Source organism: Fulmarus glacialis, unplaced genomic scaffold (assembly GCF_000690835.1).
Source record: "Fulmarus glacialis isolate BGI_N327 unplaced genomic scaffold, ASM69083v1 scaffold16685, whole genome shotgun sequence".
Lineage (NCBI taxonomy): Eukaryota > Metazoa > Chordata > Aves > Procellariiformes > Procellariidae > Fulmarus > Fulmarus glacialis.
In genome coordinates this window covers 2,673-20,671 of record NW_009212467.1, presented here as the reverse complement: position 1 = coordinate 20,671, position 17,999 = coordinate 2,673, and the positions used below count along the sequence as shown (strand labels likewise).

The following is a 17,999-nucleotide window of genomic DNA, read 5'->3' as shown; positions in this document are numbered from 1 at the left end:
GGTGGGGTGGGGGCGGAGGGCGGGATAAAAACTAATATTATTAACATCTTTTCAAAAGTTAATTTGGATATCCCCATATCCGTCATAAATCAACAGGTCATTTAACTGCAGAAGGATTGGCAGAATAAACACAAAAGGACAATACACAAGATTACGAGTTGCAGTTAACACTTACCACTTGAATGAGGAATTCCACTGGAAAGCCTCCTAGTGTTTCACTATCTGTGCCTGAAATTTTGTTTTTCCACGAAGATTGTCCTAATAAAGGATCACTGTCCTATACAAGAAAGAACATCTAATTTAATAGCTTATTTTTAGAGGGATTTGCTAAAATTTTTATCTTGACAAATAACCTCAGAAAATTAATCTCAAAAACCATTTAAGGTAACAGCTTCAAAATGTGTCAGAAAATATTTCAATGATTAATATTACATGAAAAAAGTAACTTACTGTAATCGGAGACTGGAGTGAAGGTGGATAATTCAATCGGGGAGGGGTCATAAAGAACCTTGAAGGACGTTGTTTCTGTCCAAAGGCAGCAATTGGCATGGTTTCATGAGGCTCGTTACTCTGCAAAACAGGAAAAGGAAGGATATACTTCAGCTGCCAGATTAATTAATTTTACACACCTGTTGGAATACATAATTTATTTCTGGAACCTAGACTAGCCATGCCCATCCATGCCCCAAACCCAACAACGTTAAAAGATTGCTCTTGAGCTAGCAGGAGCTTCAAAATCATATTCCATTGCTGGACTTTTCAAAGTGTTATGGCATCACATCAAATAAAACCTGCAAGAATATTTCCAAAAATTCTGTTGGCAAGTTGCAGACAAATCATGACTGAACAGGAGTTCAGCAGAGGCTCCAAACTCAGATCATGACAGAGACTAGTCTTTAGACAAATTATGGGCCCTTAGTAGATTCAACACTACAGAAGATACAAAAGAACGTGAGGTCCTCTGAAAAGCTTGCAGTCTAGGTCAGACTGGCAGGAACAATTCCTAGAGCTCAGAAATTGGTACAAAAGCCTACAAGCTAGGAAATAATCCCAAATTGTTTGACCAAAGCAACATCCTCACAGGTAGCTTCATTACCATAAGAAGTTTCAAAATGAGGTTCAATCAACTCATAATACTTGCTTGAGACTACCAGAGGCCTTTCCAGACTTTGGCAAACTACAAAGGGCCAGGTTTTCTTGAACATTTTCTGCAAATCCTGCCAGAATCCCATAGCAGAATTTTCTTTGGGATCTTACACTACTTGTTATATTTCTTCATATTAAACTCAAGCTACTATAATAACCTATAATAGTAGGTCTAGTAAATTATTCCAGCCTAAGCCATTATGTTTTTATCATAGAGGGTTATCCTGTTCTATAAAACCATAAATGGTAGAAACTCATTCCCCTGGAATTCCCCGTGCATCTGTTATGCTTGTTTCTACTTTATGACAATACCACCTGAATGTAACATTTTGAATTTTCTTCTTTGTGATTAAAGCATACAATTGTAGATTTTTAAATTTTATTTTATATTACAGCTATTTTAAGAATGTGCCATTAATACTTACAAGAACTTCATAATCTGGGACTGTGTGTGTTCCAAGACCTGCCCTGTCAAAAGTCACTCTGTATGTAGCATTAAGAGTGTCTACAGCGTCTATTTGTCCAGTGAATAGTCCATCATGGACACCTCGCAAACGTGCTTTAAAAAACAAACAAACAAACAACAAACCAAACATTATAATGTTCTGATACCATTGAGAAAAATAGACTTAATACATCTTTTGCAAGTAACCCTTTATACGTATATTTAAAACCCACAGATTAAATGGGAAAAAAAAAAAAAAGGTAAACCCAGAAAAACAATTGTATGCAATAGAAATACTACCCAAATTTTTGTCAAATTTATCTTTGCAAGTCAAGTATTTCCCAAATCTAATCCTTAGCACTACACTTATGTCTAAATAAAACACTATTTAATACCCAATACCTTCTGACAGACAGATTTTGCAGGCAAAAGTCAATTTCCGGATGATTTTGCATACCATTTCTCTTTGATCACTTCCACTGATGACTGCTTATTTAGCAAAAGACAATGAGGAACGCAGCTCAAGGATACAGCTCTAGGAGAGTGAGGAGAGGCAGTGTTGTGCATGCCTGCTCTTCAGCAAGAATTAAGGGCATTGTTGCTGAAGAACGCAAAAAGCAATGAACAGTAATGGCTTGAGTGGGAGATACCATGCTTAAGTGAAAAGCATCTGGATCACAAACGGACAGGATGGAGGAATTCAATTTTTTATAAAATTAGACAAAACTTGTGGAATGTTTTTAACAATATTCCTTCCTCAGTTATGTGTAAGTTTTTTCAGTAAGGCAATGTCATGTTTAGTGTACATGTCCAACTACACTGCAATATAAATTGTGTATCTGTTTCAAAACAAGTATTTTTACTTGTATTTATGGAAAAATAAAGCTCAAGTTTTGTATTAGGTTAGATTTTAAACTTTCAGACAGCACTCAGCTCTTTGCATTTAAGCATCTCTCTCTCCAAGACTTGTTACATATACTAGACATAAAAATAAAATCTTCAGGAATAATAAACCATACTAAGTTTGTACCTCAAAACCGTATCACTGTTTTATAAGTACTAGCTAATCCTCACAAGCACCTTCTCAAAGAGCTAACAATAAAAACATACAATTTTGGATGTTTTAAATTTATTTTAACTATGAGCACTAAGTACATTACGGTTTACTAAAATCTTTGCAAAACACTCGGCTGTTTTTTTGTTTATTTGTTTTTAAGAAATTACCTGTAACTTTCGTTCCTATTACAAGCGGTAATGGAATTTCTTCTGGAAGATCTTTGAACTGTGAAATATCTGCAACTTTCCGCTGCTGCAAAAGTCTTATTTTCTGCCGTTTCTGTTTTAACGCTGATCTCTCTTCCTCAAAGAACGCAGAGGAACATCTATAATACAATTAACTTAAATTCAGCACTGAAAACATACATATGTGAAGACACATCAAATAAATAGGCATAGTTTACAAATTAGTGAGGCAAAATGAAAAAGCTTGGGGTGAAGTGTTCAAGAGAAAGGGATTTTGTTGAACGGATTTAGACAGTCTTACTCCCCAAAATTATCACTTCTAAAATAACAGTTTATTTGAAAATAATACTCAGGAATGCTAGCTGTTTGCATTGGTATATCAGAAGAGTATAACTTTTTGGGGCTTTTTCTGCTTATAGGGATCCACCTGGTGTCACAACAAAGCTAAAGCAGATCCCACATCCAGTCTACTCTGAATACCAGTTCAATCCATGTAAGGAGGACTTACTGTGAGGTCCCTGGCTGCCATCACTTACTGATACATAGGAGATCCCTTTCACACGTGCTCATTAGCTCAATTAAATTAATTTAGTATGAAAGGGCACCAGACTCAGAACATAAAAGGGCACTTCTCTGTCTCTTGTACTCTGCACAGATGCAAGCAAAACTCAGCCACAAAATCTCTATTCTGCAGATGACTTGTTCTGAGATTGATCATAGTAAAAGTACACATTTGTTTGAACTTGGGCTATTGTGTAAAATCAGGTAATCTCTAGCAGTCCCCTCCCCCATTTTGGAGGGGGGATGTCTTAAAATGTAATCTAAAAGATGAAAGACTTACTCCCAAGACCCTTACTTGGTTTTATTAATTCTTCATTTTTAACCTACTGAATAGGCATGATGCATGAGGGAAATACTGAAAGCATAAAGACATTAAGGACTCGATCCTATCTCTCATTCCTTATTAAAAAAAAGTTTTATCATTCTTGTGTCAATGAAAGAAGTCATTTAAAAAAGGAGTACAGATGCTATTGTAGGTCTGCTTAATTGCAGAAGCAGTTATTTATCAAATAATTTACTACCTTTGTTAATTGCTTTACTGCAGTCAAATGCAATTTAAACATTTTCTGTGGAAGTCATACAGTTATATATTGATTACTGATCAATAAAAAGTCCTATTTTATGAGGTTATTTTAGAAGACACTGACAACTCCTCCATTGGTTCCCCCTTCTATACTGCAAATTATTTTCTTTTTTAAATCCCTTCAAGATCTTCCTCAGTTATTTCTCTCTCACTCAGTACCAAGCAGTCAGCTCCTATTTCCAAGTCTGCTTCTACTACTCTCTTATTATATGCTGAAATAAATTCCTATGTTTTCTTCTGTATACCCCTCACTCAGAGAGTTCCACAAGGCCATTTCACTGTTCTCCAAAACTTCTCTTCCTTGCAATGTGTATGAAAAGATCATTAAGAACTAAGCTGCCAGGGTGCTGAAACCGCTTTCTGTCACACTTACCAGCAGTTTCACACTCTCTTGTCCATATGCATACCTCGTTTGCCTTTTAACTTATACATGGTTTCTAAGTTATATGGGGCATAGACCATCTGTTTTGTCCAGTGTGTACAGTGCTAACACAATGAGATCTTAGTCCCAGGCAAGACATTAAAAAAAAAAAAAAAAGAATGAAGAGGAATGAACTGAAGCTGTGATGTATTTCTGTAAGGTATGTGCAGTAATGCACTGCACTGAAGGTTCCTTTACTAGGCTTTCCAATCACTAGCACTGCAAAAGTTGTCACTATCCTTTGTATAGTCTAGAAACTGTACTGTAGATTGAGCGACGGTAGGCGTAGGTGTGTGTCCCATTCACCAGTTTACCACTGAAGAGCAGAATGTGTTTACCTTGAGTTGTGTATTGCCTAATGATCCCCATTAGGAATTCAAAATATCTGGAAAGGGATATGGCAGAAAGACAGAGAGAGATGGTGGTTGGGAGACTTATGCAAAGCTTATTTGGATATTCTCATTTAAAGATGCTATTTGCTTCATATTTACTACTGGGGAGGAACAAGTGTGAAATAATGCTTGCCATGGGCTTTTAAATTTCATTGAGGAGAACAGAGTGACTTATCACAGCAAGACAAAAAAAAAGAAATAATAAAAAAAAAAGGCAATAAAGACTTTAATAATAGTCCTTCTGATCATGTCCAGGGTCTTGCATCAAGAACATCAGATATTGCCTAATGTTCTTTGACCTGCGCTCTTAGAAAAACAAATTCAAATGCTAATATACTAATCACTGATCTTGGAGGTCCCTACAAAAGCAACTACTGTTTTTCTACTAGCTCAGATGTCCTTAAACAGTCTCTGTTCTGAATGCTGTAGGTCATGGAGGTAGAAAGCATTTGCAATATATTTCTGGCTTCTGTTACAGGAAATCTCCAACCCCATGCCCCTCAAATGTATTTAATAAAGGTTATCCCATCTTTGTGCCATTCCTATCAAAAAAATGAAGATGAAAACTATGGTACAGATCACATTGCAACCTCATTACTTTTCTATAGACGCTTTTTAAGAGGTTGAACGTTCTTCTCAGTTTCTACCTCGGTCATGAGAATTTGAACTAACAGAGGAATCATCACCATCATATAGTTGCAGGACAAGCATATCTGAGCTTAATTCATATCCATTGCTATTTCACAACCCCAATGAAGTTTATACGGAGTACACAAGACTAACTATTACCTCTTCCTTTTCTTGGAGCATATCTTTCCCCACAGTCTACTGGAATCTTACAAGTTTTGCAGGTTCCCATGAAGTACACTGCTGTGCCAATCAACCACACTGTTGATGGTGTGATAGGACATTTAAAGTAGCAGCAGACATAAGAAAATATTACAATATATTTAAAACAAAATTAAAAAAAAAGACAACAACCACGTGCACAGCTATCACACAGAGACAGTATTATCCTCTGCCATCAACACTGTGGATGCAAAATGTCTTATTTTTTCTCCTCACTCATGGGGAGATACTGGTATTGACATGGTATTTAGCTTACTTGCATATGATGAGGACAGACAAGAAATTTCTAACAGAATAGTAATATCAGAAAGGTTTGCTCCAGAAGTAGATGAAAATTGAAAAAGCATTCAAATTATTTAGAGTAATTAAAAATCTTTTAGAACCGAGCCCAAGGACACTCTGGAGATCTTAAAAAAGACTACCAATAAATGGTTTTTTTTTCAAATTATTAAAGAAATGAAAAGCAAACAGGAGTGCTTATTTTAGGTTGATAAAAAGCAAGATATCATAAACTTCTGGTTAACAAACAAAACCAAACTCTATATCCAGTCAAATACTTGTACTTCAGAATTCAGATAAAATAACTTCCTGCCCATTTAGACTTGTGCTTCCTTAGGCACGAGTCTCTCTTTTTAAAAAACTAACCATACGGTAGCTTAACAAAAAAACCCAAACCAAAACAAACACCATGCCCCTCCCTGATCCTCCCCACCCCCCGACCCCCCCCCCCAAAAAAAAAAAAAAGAAAAAAAAAAAAAAGAAAAAAAGGGAAGTTACATCAATGGTCCAACAGACTGCTGAATGAGGCAAGCTGATCTTCTGTAGTGGTACCCATCTTTGGCAAAAGTGAAATGAGCAAGAGTAAGTGATGATTTAACCTCCAAACACACCAATTCCCTCTCAGTGGGAAGCATGATGATAGAGGAACTAAAAGCTGGCTTACAGTTAAGCTCAAATGATATGAACACCTTTCCAAAAGGAACTATTTTTAAGGAGGCTCTGCTCTGCCTTCCCCAGACTGGCAATTTTCAGTTATGTAAAGTTGTTTACAGGTACAGAAGATGAAATAGCCTCCATCGGACAAAATATAATCTGACTCAGTACAGTGACGTATGAAATGGATTCAGTGCTTTAGTATTTATATTTTTATAAATAAACCAGTCTTTTATTTCTGAAATACTACTTACATATTTTTCTCCTGATCTTACAGAACCACAGAATGTTTGAGTTTGGGAGTGATCTCTGGAGGTCATCTGCTTCAATCCCTCCAAGCAGGGTCACCTACAGGAGGCTGCCCAATACCATGTCCAGACAGCCTTTGAGTATCCCTAAGGATGGAGATTCTACGACCTCTCTGGCAACCTCTACCAGCGCTCAGTCACCCTCACAGTAAAAAAGTGTTTTCTTATGTTAAGACTGAACCTCCCGTGTTTCAGTTTGTGCCCATTGCCTCTATCTCCACACAACACTGAAAAGAGCCTGGCCCCGTGTTCTCTATACGTTCCCTTCAGATATTTATACACAGAGATGAGATCCTCCCTGAGCTTTCTCTTCTCTAGGCTAAATTGCATAGGTTCTGTGAAAAGGCTGAACTGAATCAGTGGATTTAAGAATTAAGAATTCTAAATTAGAGAAAAAAGTATGCCCTTTGTTAAATTTGGATTCTTCTCTACAATGTCTAATATTTTACAGGTGACTTTCGCCTCTCTGTTTTGGCAGCCAAGCCAGGAAAAGTTGAGGATCTATAAAATGGTTTATAAAATAATACGATAAATGAGATGAAACTGTGCACTTGTTTTCCCCATGAAGAGCTTAATTATAACCAGAAGAAAACTTATTCAAAAATTGGCCTGTCTTCCATGCCAGGAAGCACTGCAGCATAGAAGATACAATAATAATTTCAACATATCCTAGCTTTGACACTCAGTTATCTAGAGTGGGAAGAGAAACATTTCAAGTACAGGCTCATGAGAACTACATGGACTGGACACACGCACATAAGGAATAGGGTGTGTGGCGGAGCAGGGTGTGTGCTCAGAGAACACATTTTCATAAAATGTTTTTCTACTCTCAGCTATTATTTTGCTTTACTACCTGCATGCAAAATTATTTTAGAAGTAAGAATTCCAGAAACATCAAAACTACATGTGGTTATTAGTTGAAAAGAAAGAAAGAAAGGAAAAAAAAAATTACCTCCGTGGTTTTCCCATTAATCGTCTGATTTTCCCCCATTCTACTCTTGTCAATTTTCTGGTTTTCAAATTTGGAAAAGATTCTTTCAGACATACACAGAAGTCATTATCTCCTTCAAATAGTGGCCTGTTGAAACAGAATTGATTCCCTGTTAACTACACTTAGTAAACTTTTGTCACGAGATTCCAAAAAGCATCAATCATAAGAAATACAATGAAAACAAAAAGTATAAATCAGTCATATAAACAAGACATTCCTATTCAAAGGACAAATTTAACCCGAAATAAATTCAACTGAAAACAAAGACAGAAAGTTTACAGTACTATTGTTCTATCTGAGCCTTACAGAGATGTTTAAAAATGTTCCTCTCTCTTGTTACTACAGGGCAACATAGGTATTCATCCTGCTTTGTAATGTATATAAAGGCACCAAATGAAACTTCAGCAAAGCCAATGCAGTATCATGAGGATGCTAAAACACACTGAAGGAAACCATAAAGATATGGTGAGGTGTTGAGAATAAAGGACGGGACAATGTAATACTGAGAAATAAAAAGACAGTACCTTTTTCATAAATCCATTCAATTTTAACCCAGATTCTCAACACAGGGTTCCAAAAATACAGGACATTGAGCCTACATTCTCTACAGCTATACAAGTGAGACTTTTATTATACCATACCATGACTCCATGATGAAGCAGAGGATCAGTATTATAGAAGTGACAGTTCAGAGAACCCACCTACACAACTTATGAATTTCTCTTTGATGCTATGACCTGTCTGCATCTCTATGTTCTATGATTGCCTTTTACTTTGTAGTACCACATCCTTCTTGGACTGAAGAGACAAGGAAGCTGCAATGGATATGGCTGTCTAATAGCATGTTAATCATTAAAGACTATATGCAACCGAAGTAGATCTCACGTAGTGAGAACAAAATAATAACTGCATCCTAGATAAAGCCACTTTTCTCCACTCTCTGCAGGGTGCTGCGGTTTAGAGAGGAAGATCCCCAAGCACAGAACAAAGAGGATCTTGGAAGCAACACTGCTTTCAATGGAGTGTGTGGGGTGGCGGGAGAAAGGGAAGGTATATATAGGTAAGGAGACTCGGGCAAGAATGGAAAAGAATATTTTTGAAGCAGAAGGATCTGCAGCTGTGACATGAAGTGAAAAGGAAACCACAAAGGATGATCAATGAGGCTCAGGAAACAGACAAGGAAGCGTATAAAAAAGTTTTATTTTATCTGGATTTACTGTCGCTAAAGAAAGATAGCTGTGTAAAGAACAACTGGTTTGTTTTTTTTGGAGAAAGAGAATCTGTATTTGATTGTTTTTACTATCACTTGTCCCTAAGCAGGCACACTGCAAACCCACAGCATCCACAAGATTGGAACCTCTGGGAAATGGTGTAAGCAAGCTACAGCTGCATCTGATTCTGAAGGCCCATGATCCCTGTAGTAGTAAGTGACTCTTTAGGAGTCTCTGCGTGTCAGAAGTCAATGGGATTTTACAGAAAACAGTCCCCTGCAGCAGCGTGGAGAGAATCCAACTAAAACAGCTTCAATAACCTAATAACCACAGATGATAGTTGTAGAGTTTAAAATATTTCAAAAACTTATAGTAGACATGGCATTTAAATTGATTATTTCAATTTCAGATGAGACAACTTGATTAAAATATTTTGAGACTTGTCAGTGAGCTATATTTTGTCAGTTGACAGTTGGCTCTATGCTTTACACTTTTTTAAGTTTCTCATTAAGTCTAGATCATATCACTCAAAACAACACACATCAAAGTTTTTCTTCCAAAGATATGTAGTTTCTTAGTAAACTATGTTATAATATCTTAACATGATCATCTCTTACAGGCATTACAAGCATACATTGGTAACTATCAAAGAGGTTTTCAGAATTACCTGCTAAACTCAAATTCTAGTCTACTGATAGACTTAAAGTTCCACAGACAATTATTTGAGAATAAACTAAAAGTTCTTGGACTGTTGTAAAAATCATGATTATAAATGGAAGTGGTGGAGTCACCATCCCTGGAGGTATTTAAAAGGCGTGTAGATGAGGCGCTTAGGGACATGGTTTAGCAGGTATGGTAGTGTTGGGTTGATGGTTGGACTCGATGATCTTAGAGGTCTTTTCCAACCTTAATGATTGTATGATTCTATGATTCTATATTAGAATTACTAGCAGGAGTAAGTAGGGTTTGGGTTCTTTGTTTGTTTCCAAATAAGGGGGGGGGAAAAAGCATGTAAAGACTACTTCTTTCAAAGAAATTAAATCCTATAGATGATGAATTTAAAACTAACGAAAATGGACATGTAATTTTTCTACTTGTGATGAACATATCCTAAAATGTTTTTCTGTTGCTATGACTGCCTTCTCAGTTAAGGAAAACAGCCGCAGCAATTGTGATTAAAATAGGAAGAAAAAACAGTAATTATTTTGAATTTATTATTATGAATAAATTCTGGAAAAGAATGCTTGTTAACGCTGAAGCTATTCTTTAGAATATTAAATACTAGTGTTTCATATACTAGTCAATCAGTGTAGATTTTAAGATTCCATTCATCAATAATGATTTTTACATTTTAGAATTTTTAGTTTTTCATGATTAGGGACTAAATTAAAACAGCTCTTTTAAACAATTCACACCACCTTGCTAGCAGCATTAAGAGAACAAGTGCCAAAGACTCTGAAGCACAAATTGCAGAAACAGTCTAGGAGATAGATTAGGATATCCAAAAAGGATGCTGATATCTAGACAACAGCTGAATAGTCACAACCTGGAGCTCTGTAAGTGATCAGGATAAAAACAGGGTGATGGGGAAGAAATATCCGAAATCAACATTTACACCTTTTAGGGAAGCAGCACTTATGAAGAAACGGTCTCCATCCCATCCCCCGTGTGTAACACTGATCCAAGGATTCAAAAAAGTCTAAGTGTTCTGATAACTTCATGCTTAAGATGCCAAAAACATTATGAATAAAATCTTGTATCTGGTAGAGGCAGAGAAAATTATTTCCATGAAGGAAGGCTTTCTATAGAAGACCACGCAAGCAAATACCCAAGTAGGTTGCTCATTATAAAAAAGAGGAAAAAAACCCACAAGACAATGAAATAATTTTCAATAACTAATAATTTAAGAGTAAACCTTGGAGTATCTAACCAATATATATGGAAATTTGCAGCTCAATTTCAGAAAATGACTTGTTTCTATACTAATAAGAGATAATCATATAAAAACAAACATACTTATCTATATTTGAATAGAACCATTCGTATATGCACCACTTGTGAGCTTTGGGAAGTTTGAGCAGGTTACGAAGCCGTAAACCAATCTTCTGTGATGCCTTCTTGTCTGGTGTTGGCATTGTTGTATTAAACTTCTATGTAGTAAAATAAAGGAAACAGTTAAACACAGTCTAACATTCTTCAATATTCAAATAATTAAACTAGATTTTCTTGATAAAAGTTTGCATATTAGTAATTGTTACATTTTAATTGCACATACTGTTTCATGACAGTTTTTTGTTGCAGATCTATAATAATCCTTACTGCGTTATATCAGCAATGCAATCAAACATAACAGATGACAAACTTTAGCAGGATCAATACAACAAATTATCTCTATACAAAGCTCTTCTAACAGAAACATTTTCCAACACTGAAAGGACATTATTGGTAACAGTAGCATGGCACTGAAGTACACACAGACTTCAAAAGTTTGAGGCACTACTGAACATTGTCTCAAGTGAGCATATGTGATGTTACTGCTCAGATGCCAGCAACACCAACTGCCTCATTTGCATTAGTGCCTCTAGTCTTGTTAACTCTTCTTAAACTGAGGATGAAGCTAGCACAGGAACGTAATATAGCCAAAGCTTTGAGCAGTGTCTGCTTTTTAGAAAACTGCAAGAGTAACTAGCATGGACATAAGCAATCAAGTTTTAACTACATTTGAAAGCTATTTTATAAATTGCAGAAAAGACACTGTCTTAGATTGCATGCATTATACGTAGACCTGCGTTTAAACAAGACCGTAGAAAAATAGTTCTGTAATTTTGTTCCAGGGATGGCTGTCTTAACTGACCAAAAGAGAAACTTACTTGCAAAAAATAATAGCTTTTTGAGAATATTAGTTTAACTGGGTCCCCATGCCATAATCAATTGTTATCCTTCCCCAAACACTCAAAAGTATTTTGACCTTTAGCAGCAGCGATAATAGGACAAAGCATAAGGTAGGCACCTTGCTGGCTTCTGCTGCACTTAACCACTACGTTATAGATACAGGTCCCATTTCTCCCACTGGAACTCCAGGAAAGAAAGCCTAGCAGGCCAGCAAGATCTGTGAGCTACGGCAGCTGCAGTCCCTCACAAATGTTTATCTAGCAATCACTGGACCTCCTGAACCAGACATTTAAGTACAAACCAACCGGGCTTAGAACATTATCCAGGTCTTTCTACTGCTAAGAAATCATGGTAATGAGTAGAGAGAAATGTCATGGTCGTCATCTCTGACAAAATGGACCCAGCAAAATGGCAACTGCTAAGTCTTCCCCATTTGACATTGCACAGTACAGTTCAGAAGGCAAATAAGACCAGTATTCAAATAATACTTTTTCAGTGTGGCAAATTCAGGTTCATAAGGTGATGGTAGAGATAAGTGATTTGGATGACAAAGGTACTAGAGAGCCAATTCTCTGAGACTAAGAGATGTTGCCCTGTCTAACATAGCAAATAAAGGCTGAAAGAAATTACAGCTGCTCTTTCATGCTATATCAAGGAGTAGACAGTCAAGTGGAGGAGTAGAAAAACAAGCTGTTTGAATTGGAAGACATTATCATTACAGGATCAAGAACGTATAGATGGCCATGAATACATTTAGGCTACAAATCTAGAGCAAGTTCCTAACTGTTGGAATACATTAAGTTCTATAGCAGCCTTCTAAATGATGTAGTCAGTGCAAGAAACCTAGACAGTTTTTAACTGAACCTTAATAAATTTATGCAGACTACAGGATACAATTGTTTGCAGGAGCAAGATGGGCAATTAGTCTGGAATCCTTTCTAGCTCTGTATGCTTATGTCCAGGATCAAAAAGAACAGGTACTCCCATAACAAACTGAGGAACCCAGTTGTGAGGAAGAAAAATATAAATCTGTTTTGAATTGTGGCTTACTCCTAGCAACAGCTTTCCTCACAAGAATATTCATAAACTGATAATGCAACTTGAAAAGCAAATGTATTCTAGTTTTCAGCTAACACAGATAGGCTTGTTCCCCTTTTTGGTAAAAATATCTGCATACACGTAGGTACCTGTGGAACCATCGCAACCTTCTGATTTCTTTTGGGTGACCTTGTGTTTATTTGTCTGTCATCTTCTTCACAGAAGAGTCGACTCCGTTTTGAATTTCTGAAGGGCTGCATGTATCAAAATTAAGAATGAATTACAAGAAAAAAAAAATCTGATTTCTCTGTTCATGCACAGAACTCACAGTGAGAGAAATGGAATGCCTTTTCTCTTGCCACCTATTGGTTTTAAGGCACATGGTACACAATAAATAGTGCCTCCTAGCTGTTAGAGACCTAAGGGCTGAGAGAAGAGAAGAAGGAATTTAAGATTCCAGGCTTTCCAATGCTAACTATAACCCATTACTATACTGCTGGCCTAGTTCCACGGAAGTATTTAGAACCTAACTCCCACTTGTTTCCAGAGGAGTTAGGTGTCTAAACACTTGTGTATCTAAGCTTAAAATAGTCCTTGCTTTGGTTATAAGCACATCTGTTAAACAGTTCGTTCTGAATTTTGGGTCAAAAAAAGTTTATTCAAACAGCGTATTTGTTTTGGTATGTTCTCAGTAAAAACATTAGCTGGATATAATTTTTTTGCAAGGATTTCTTACGAGTCTAATAGTGTTGTGGGTTTGTTGGTTTTTTAACTCATTGAAAGTGCCTACACTGCAAAATACTAAGAAGCTGAAGTCTGAAGAAACTAAAGCTTGAATAAGTTATATGAAAATATCAGAAAAGAGAAGAATTTAGAATTTATGCTAACTAAAATTTACTTGTGTGCTAAGATGTTATAGCTCAAAGAGCATTAGAAGGCTGATCGAAAACAAGAAACCATATTGCAAATATGTGTAATGAAAAAAATACTTCCATTTAGTTATTCTTCAACATTTTACACTATGGGAAAAAACTTCTGCTTTCAGTGAGGACAAAAGAGTAAGCTATGACTGGCTGTTAGTGCTGAAAGCAAGCAGCTTTTCCTTCCATGAAGACTTTGTGGCCCAGCACAGGAGCCAGCCACAACTGAAACGTGTCTCCTTTGCAGAAACCCAAGACTGCACCCTGTAGCGTTCCTTGTATTTCAAACTATTTACAAAGGTGATGAGTAAAGGCAGAACAAATGCAGATTTCACTTCTTTCAGAACAGATGGTGAAAGTGCTACAAATCGATATGGGTATGAAATCTGTAACACCCACAGTGTGAAGAATACTGATGACAAAGATAAGCCCTTAATAGGAGTCAGAAACAAAATAAATCTACAAAGTGAAACAAAACTTCACTAATAAGCATTTACACTTAAGAAAGACATTTAATAAGTTTGTGACTGATTAAAGTATCTGTTTGAAAAGAGATATTCTCTATTAAATTAATTAGTGGTAGCAAAAAAATCTCTGTTCCATGCCATGAGAACAGCTGGAGCTTTCCCAGGGAAACGTGCCTTTCTTACTCTAAATTACATGCATTTTATAAATATAACTACACAAGTGCATTTAAGTAACAGTAGTGTCCTGTATGTGCTAGACACCTAAGCACATTCAGCACACAGAAGAAAATGTCCATTCCTTGTAGATGTTACAAACCAGGAGAGAGACACACACTGAACAGAGGAACTATATATCGGCAAGGTAACCAAATGGTGCCCGCATCATATTAACATAGTAATTAATTTATCACATTAATTGTTATGGATGTTGTTTTTCTCTCTTCACCTAGATACATCAAGTTCTTTTCTTCACATCTTCCAATTTGCTAAACCTTAAGAAAAATCTTAAATTTCAATTACAATGTCTTTATGTTCTTTCATAACATCTTTGCCATCCTTGACAAACCATGATCCTAAAAAGGAAAGGTCAGAACTATTCTAACTTTTGAGCAAGAAAACAAATCCACAATCCTGTTCCAACAATAAAAACTCTTACATCACAGAACTCCAGGACTTTTTAATCACAGCATTCTGCCCACAGGATGAAAAGCCAGGTTCCTATTGAATATTTGCAATTATATTTTAGTCTTGACATTTGAGATGCTGGTTCCAGAACAATATTTTTCTCCCAAATGTCTATATAGTAGTTCTTGATTTTCTGACGCTATACTAGATGAAAAGCATGCGCCAACACAGGAACACAAATGCTAAAACAATCTAGACAAAACTTAAGAGTTCCTTCAACCTTATGCTATGGCTATGATCCAGATCAAGAGAACTGTTTTACAACCCTCAACAGAAGCTGCCAAATTCTATTCCAAGGAACTATCCAAAATGATAAAGAGTGTTTCATCCGTCTGGATTGCCGGTGCCTCACACGAGAATACAATAACAAGCGTTGCAAAGAGGTATCATCCACGTTAGCTAAATAGGTCAGGCATTTTTTGAAAGATTTTTCAACCAACAGTACAACATATCTGCAAAACTTCCAGTGTTCAGGGAACTCAAACTAGTACAGAAGACTACATCACATCTCAGCAACACGGGCCACTGCTAACACATCAGACTATCCTCTGATCTTTCTCCCAGCTTTCTGCAGAATACTGAACTACATTCAAAGTTTGACTCCTTATTTTTAATACCTACAGCCAGCATACCTAAAGACTGACTAAGTTTTCGTACAAATGTTATGGCTAGTGATTTTGGTTCTTTAGCACATCCAATCTTCCAAGTTACCGGTAAGGCTTTTTTCTGTGAGAAATGAGCATTCCTGGTGAGCAGCTGAAAACTGTGACATGAACTCCTGCAGGAACTAAGGGCCATCACAAAGTTCTGGTCGCTGTCTGGAATTTGCATTTTGTAAACATATAGCAACATATGTATACATATCTGCATGAATCCTACCAAAATAAATACCTTCTCTGTGTAAGTCTCCCTCCACAGGGAAAAGATCACAGAACAAGCTACATATAACAGATGTTAGTCACATTGCTTAATGCACTACTGGATGCTGCTCAGATATTTTGATTATGTGCAGAGCAGGCAAGTGCAATAGTTTTCAAACATAATGTTTCCCTTCCAATAAACAGTTCACAAAAATAATGATTTGAATAACAAACAGGTGATAGTTGGCAAGTTAGTAGAAGGCGGCGATTACTGTAGAAGAAGGCGGCACCAGAAGAGTATGGGAGAAAGATCCGCCTAGCAATTGAGACAGTATTTCATATACTCTCCAGGGTGTAGTAAAAAGAGCACACACTATTACAGATGTAGACAAACAAGGCACCGGGTGCAATATAGCTGGTGGCAAAACCAAACCAAAATCACATGATTTGGTAAGGTAGAGGAGGTTGGGAATAGTCAAGAAAAGCTTGAATGTGATACAACGGGGAAAGAAACAACAATGGAATATTTCAAAAAGAGAGAGCGAAATGGTCAACCCAAACACCAGACACATGCCCTTGAAGGGTGCAGGCTCATTACCTTTCATTCCCCCACCCCAAGGTTGTTCTTTAACGTAAGGTCTCCTATGAGACCTCTCAGAATACTACACGACATTTCACTGACATTCCTTTATTTTTATTAAAATCTGCCCCCCAGAAGGCACAATGATGGAAATGCATTATGACATCTTCCCTTCCTTTTCTTTATGCATCAGTTCTCAGCCATAATTAGAAGTGAGATATTTCATGGGATAAAACAAATGGTTCATCAGAAACGGCGATTCCTAAGTTCAAGGTGGTAGATACAGTACAAACATTTCACACAGCACTTGCTTTCCAAAAAAGAGAGAAAATGATTACGAGCTATCTTGAACAAGGTCAGCAATTTAATCTGTTTGATTATTCATTTATAAAATATGTTTTCATCTCATATTCAAACTGTGTAGACTGCTTGTGAAGGACACAGTTTAACATTCGGAAATTATGAAACTATAAATCTCAGCCAAATTTTTTGATCCTTAAATTTGATGTACTTTATGGTATTTTACCAATCCTAAAGTTGTCTTTTTATTGCTTCTTACCATTTCCACTGCAGAACCAGCATTCTTGCTTTTCCAAATGGGTGTTTTCTGCAGAGAATTATACTTTTCATTCCACGAACTGGATAAACTTCCCTCTGTTGTGAAGAAATCGATGTCATTAACATACATATACATATATGTATGTTTTAACATAACTACTATCCAAAAGCTAATATAACCATCATTAACTACTAATATATTTTTGTTACTTGCAACATCTTCTTTGAATTCAATTACAAATGGATTTTAGATTTCAATACTGTTATTAAATTGTTCTGAACACTAATGAAAAAAAAAATGAAAGAGATTTTCAGTACAAGGAGAAACATGAACAAAACATTTTTTACTCCTGGCAACATTTAGATTTCTTGAAATCTCCTTTACTGGAATCAGTTAGTTCCACTGCCAGGCTGACACACATCTAGACAGCTGTACTGTGGCCGTAACTGAAACCTGGAGAAGGTAAAGCCCTACAAGAACCTGGCTGCCTTCTGGTTCTAAAAAATGATGAAGTGGGTGCACACCAACAAGTAAATAAAATTTTATAAATTTATTGAAACAAACCTATATTAGTTACAACATATTCAACAGACCATGTCTTCTTCCTCGTGTAACAGAAACCTTGTAATATATAAAGAAACTTTTATTGTTGACCAGATTATAAGTATTCAAAATTTGTATGAATGTTCCTGAAGACAATTTCAAAGAAAAAGATATAATAAACAGATTTTTGATTTAGCCCACAACTTGCTGACAGAAAACACAAAACAGAGATTGTGAAATTCCTTCCTAATGTACATTTTGTCACATGTACAGGTCTCGCTAAGAATCCTTCTCCTATCTCATCCTCAAGAGAGGAAAGATTACCTCAATCTTCTCATCAAACCTGACGCCTAGGCAGTACTTAGGAAGAAAAA

At 36.4% G+C, this 17,999-nt stretch overlaps 1 protein-coding gene across 1 annotated transcript in view; it reads right to left on the bottom strand.

The window, feature by feature from the left end:
* Window positions 1-175: 175 nt before the first annotated feature.
* Window positions 176-17,999, bottom strand: part of LOC104076878 (protein lin-9 homolog) — a gene marked incomplete at both ends in the record, with an annotated part of 18,087 nt that continues 263 nt past the window's right edge. The window contains 8 exons of the mRNA XM_009577894.1: window positions 176-277; window positions 451-570; window positions 1,572-1,705; window positions 2,816-2,973; window positions 7,833-7,958; window positions 11,099-11,232; window positions 13,162-13,266; window positions 17,083-17,177. Of these exons, the coding sequence (XP_009576189.1) occupies window positions 176-277; window positions 451-570; window positions 1,572-1,705; window positions 2,816-2,973; window positions 7,833-7,958; window positions 11,099-11,232; window positions 13,162-13,266; window positions 17,083-17,177 (974 nt within the window). The remainder of the gene's footprint in view (window positions 278-450; window positions 571-1,571; window positions 1,706-2,815; window positions 2,974-7,832; window positions 7,959-11,098; window positions 11,233-13,161; window positions 13,267-17,082; window positions 17,178-17,999) is intronic.